The following is a 3185-nucleotide window of genomic DNA, read 5'->3' as shown; positions in this document are numbered from 1 at the left end:
GACGATGCCTACAAATTATATTTTATTTTGATCTCTTCACAACGGTTCCTCCAAATCTGTCGCCCCTCCTCCGACATAGTGCTGGGATCCATATAAAATATCTTCATCTCAGCGTTCTTGATTTGTTGTTTTTTCAACTCATTTTTCGTATCCAAACTTTGTTTATTCATTTTTCGTATCCAAACTTTGTTTATTAATTTATTGATTAATAAATATCATATTATAGTGTGTATATATATATATATATAATATCATAATTAAATCCTTACAAATTTAATTATAAAAGAAAATATAAATTAGTGGGTCCCATTGACCTCTTCACGATGCGTACAATGGCCATTAATTAACCTCCCTTCACAATGCATGATGCATGTAATGACTCTCATTAACCTCCATTGGAGATGCTCTTAGGATCATCTACGAGGGAAAGAAATTTTTTTTTTTTTTGATAAGAAGTGGTAAATACACCTTTATATTGTGTAAATGTTATATTAGATTTTTATGAATGTGTACGTTGTTCACCAATTTCTATGAAGACAGTCACTTTCATCATACAATATACATGTACATTCACATATATTATGTGAATGTTAGCATTTTCTCACGAAAATATGACATTTCTAACCGAAACCCATCCCTGGTTACATAATTAATGGGTTTACATAATTTTGTATAATTCCTTAACTGAACTTGTGTTAATGTATATATATATATATATATATATATATAGGAGATGATCTTTCGAGGAACCGATACAGTTGCCATTCTTCTGGAATGGATCATGGCAAGAATGGTTTTACACCAAGACATTCAAGCAAAGGCTCAAGAAGAGATCGAAAAGCAGGTAGGGAATCATAGGCATGTTCAAGACTCAGATATCCCGAATCTTGTTTATCTTCAAGCCATTGTCAAAGAAGTCCTGCGGTTGCACCCACCCGGACCGTTACTTTCCTGGGCTCGTCTTGCTACTCATGATGTTCACTTAGGTAAGTTCATGGTCCCAGCCGGAACCACAGCCATGGTCAACATGTGGGCTATCACACACGACCCAACCATATGGAAAAACCCATGGAAGTTCAGGCCCGAAAGGTTCATGGAAGAGGATGTTCCAATTATGGGTTCGGACCTTAGGCTCGCACCATTTGGTTCTGGTCGTAGGGTTTGCCCGGGGAAGTCACTAGGGCTAGCCACGGTTCAGTTGTGGCTAGCTCGACTTCTCCAGCAATACAAGTGGGTTCCTGCAACTGCAAAGCAGGTAGACCTTTCGGAGTGCCTAAAGCTATCTCTTGAGCTCAAGAACCCACTCGCTTGTCGTGCCATTGTACGGTAGATCAGAACGTACGTACACTTATATATAATTCTACGTACTATTGTTAAGGAACTTAAAATATTTCCTTTAAATACGTAAATAAGTTGCATGCCGTACTTGTGGCTCGTACGAATGTACGTAGGTTGTTCGATATCAACGCTTTCTCTATATATGGTGCATATATATATATGTATGTATGTATATATGTATCTCAATAATTAGAAGTTGTATGTGTACACATGCATGGGGTTTGAATAACTAGAATTGGTTCTAATTAAGTGCTTAGATGATTAATCTGTTAATCATATGGTTAATTACATTGTATCTACCTATACTTCAATCATGTATTGTGTTAACCAAAAGTTAAGTTTCGGTCTTTTCAAAGTGTCGTTTTCTTAATCGTCTGAATAAAAAAGAAACTAAATGGCTTTGCAAAACGGAAAACATCTTGATTAATTATCACCTAACATTGATCAAGAAATAACATAATCTTATATATGATAAACGTAAACTCTAATTTTTTTCCTCTTCCCTCTTTCTAGAGACTATTTACGTGTTTATATATGTAATCTAAAGATGGTTTCAGATCGCAGGTAAAATAAGAATAATTTGTTTAATAAGCAATGTACATCAAATTAACCATTTAATTTATATTCGAATAAACACATAAACTATATATATTTTTTTTTAATTTATTAATTAATTTAATACTAAAAACTTTCTAAGGAGATCTTTTGGATATTAAATGGATCAAAAGCTATAAACCCTTTTTGACAAAGATTTTTTGGAGTTTACCCCTAAAGTTTTGGCTTTTTGTTTGATCATACATCTATATGCCCATAGACATGATGTAAAGAAAGATTAGGTTTTCGATTGCTTGATATTATTTATTATTATATGGATGGAGCAAAATGTTGTCACTATCTAAAGTGCAATCTCCATTTACTTGTAGCTTTTAGTATGGATGATCCAAGCCATATATTGTTGATAATTAATGGCAAAATTGGGGTGATTGTAGTAAGGATGATGGAGAGTATGATGCAATGCACGATTTCATTCATTGGAAATGTGTTTGATATATATATATATATATATATATATATATTAGCATTACAATAAGTTGTTACGACGGAATTAATTGACCAAACAAGTTTTAATCTAATAGCACACAAGATGTATATCATCTTATTAATCTTTTTAAGACACTTTTTTAAAAGTACACTATAAATTTGAGTCATTAAATTGTTTGGTTTCGTCGACAGTACTTGTTAGGTTCTATTAAACATAAATTATTTGTTATATACTATCAGTCTTCTAGTATATAATTGGAAGTGTTTGATTTCAAATTGATTAAGCTATATTAAATTGTTTTGATTTTTAAGAACTGGGCTTAACATGGTAAGCCGTCCACCTTTAATTTCTTAATTCATTAAGCTAAGGTTTTTTTATTCGAAATTACCTTTGTGCTCTATTACTTATAATTGCATGTCTCATTAAAAAAAATTATAATTTACCAATAAATATATAAATTAAAATTTGTAATCAAATAATAATATTTAATTGTTTTTAAAATATTTTAAGTTATTAAATATTCTGTAATAAACTCGTTAATTTATATTATTTATGTTATTTTATATAATTAATACAATTTTAGGTTTTTTTGTCATTTAAAAGATTTATTGAACAATTAATTTTCATTTAACATTTAGGTAGAAACAAACAAAATTAAAATGACAATTTTTGCTACTATTTTTTTGAGCTAAAAATCAAACCTTAAATTATCTTTAATTCATTATTCTAAGCAAATTACATAAACTAGTAGACCAAAAAATAGAAGGGCTCCTAATGGAGGTTATTATATATAAGAACTCATTTT

General features: G+C 30.6%; 1 protein-coding gene across 1 annotated transcript in view; it reads left to right on the top strand.

Moving 5' to 3' along the window:
- The window catches only part of LOC112523011 (cytochrome P450 78A5-like), a 5159-nt gene extending 3551 nt beyond the window's left edge, over positions 1 to 1608 (top strand). Inside the window, exon 2 of the mRNA XM_025132427.1 lies at positions 731 to 1608. Coding sequence (XP_024988195.1) covers positions 731 to 1330 — 600 coding nt within the window. The 3' untranslated portion in view covers positions 1331 to 1608. The remainder of the gene's footprint in view (positions 1 to 730) is intronic.
- The last annotated feature ends 1577 nt before the right edge of the window (positions 1609 to 3185 follow it).

This window comes from Cynara cardunculus (assembly GCF_001531365.2).
Source record: "Cynara cardunculus var. scolymus isolate 2C chromosome LG 12, CcrdV1, whole genome shotgun sequence".
NCBI classification, from domain to species: domain Eukaryota; kingdom Viridiplantae; phylum Streptophyta; class Magnoliopsida; order Asterales; family Asteraceae; genus Cynara; species Cynara cardunculus.
The sequence above is the reverse complement of the archived record's forward strand: the minus strand, read 5'-3'. Positions and strand labels throughout refer to the sequence as shown.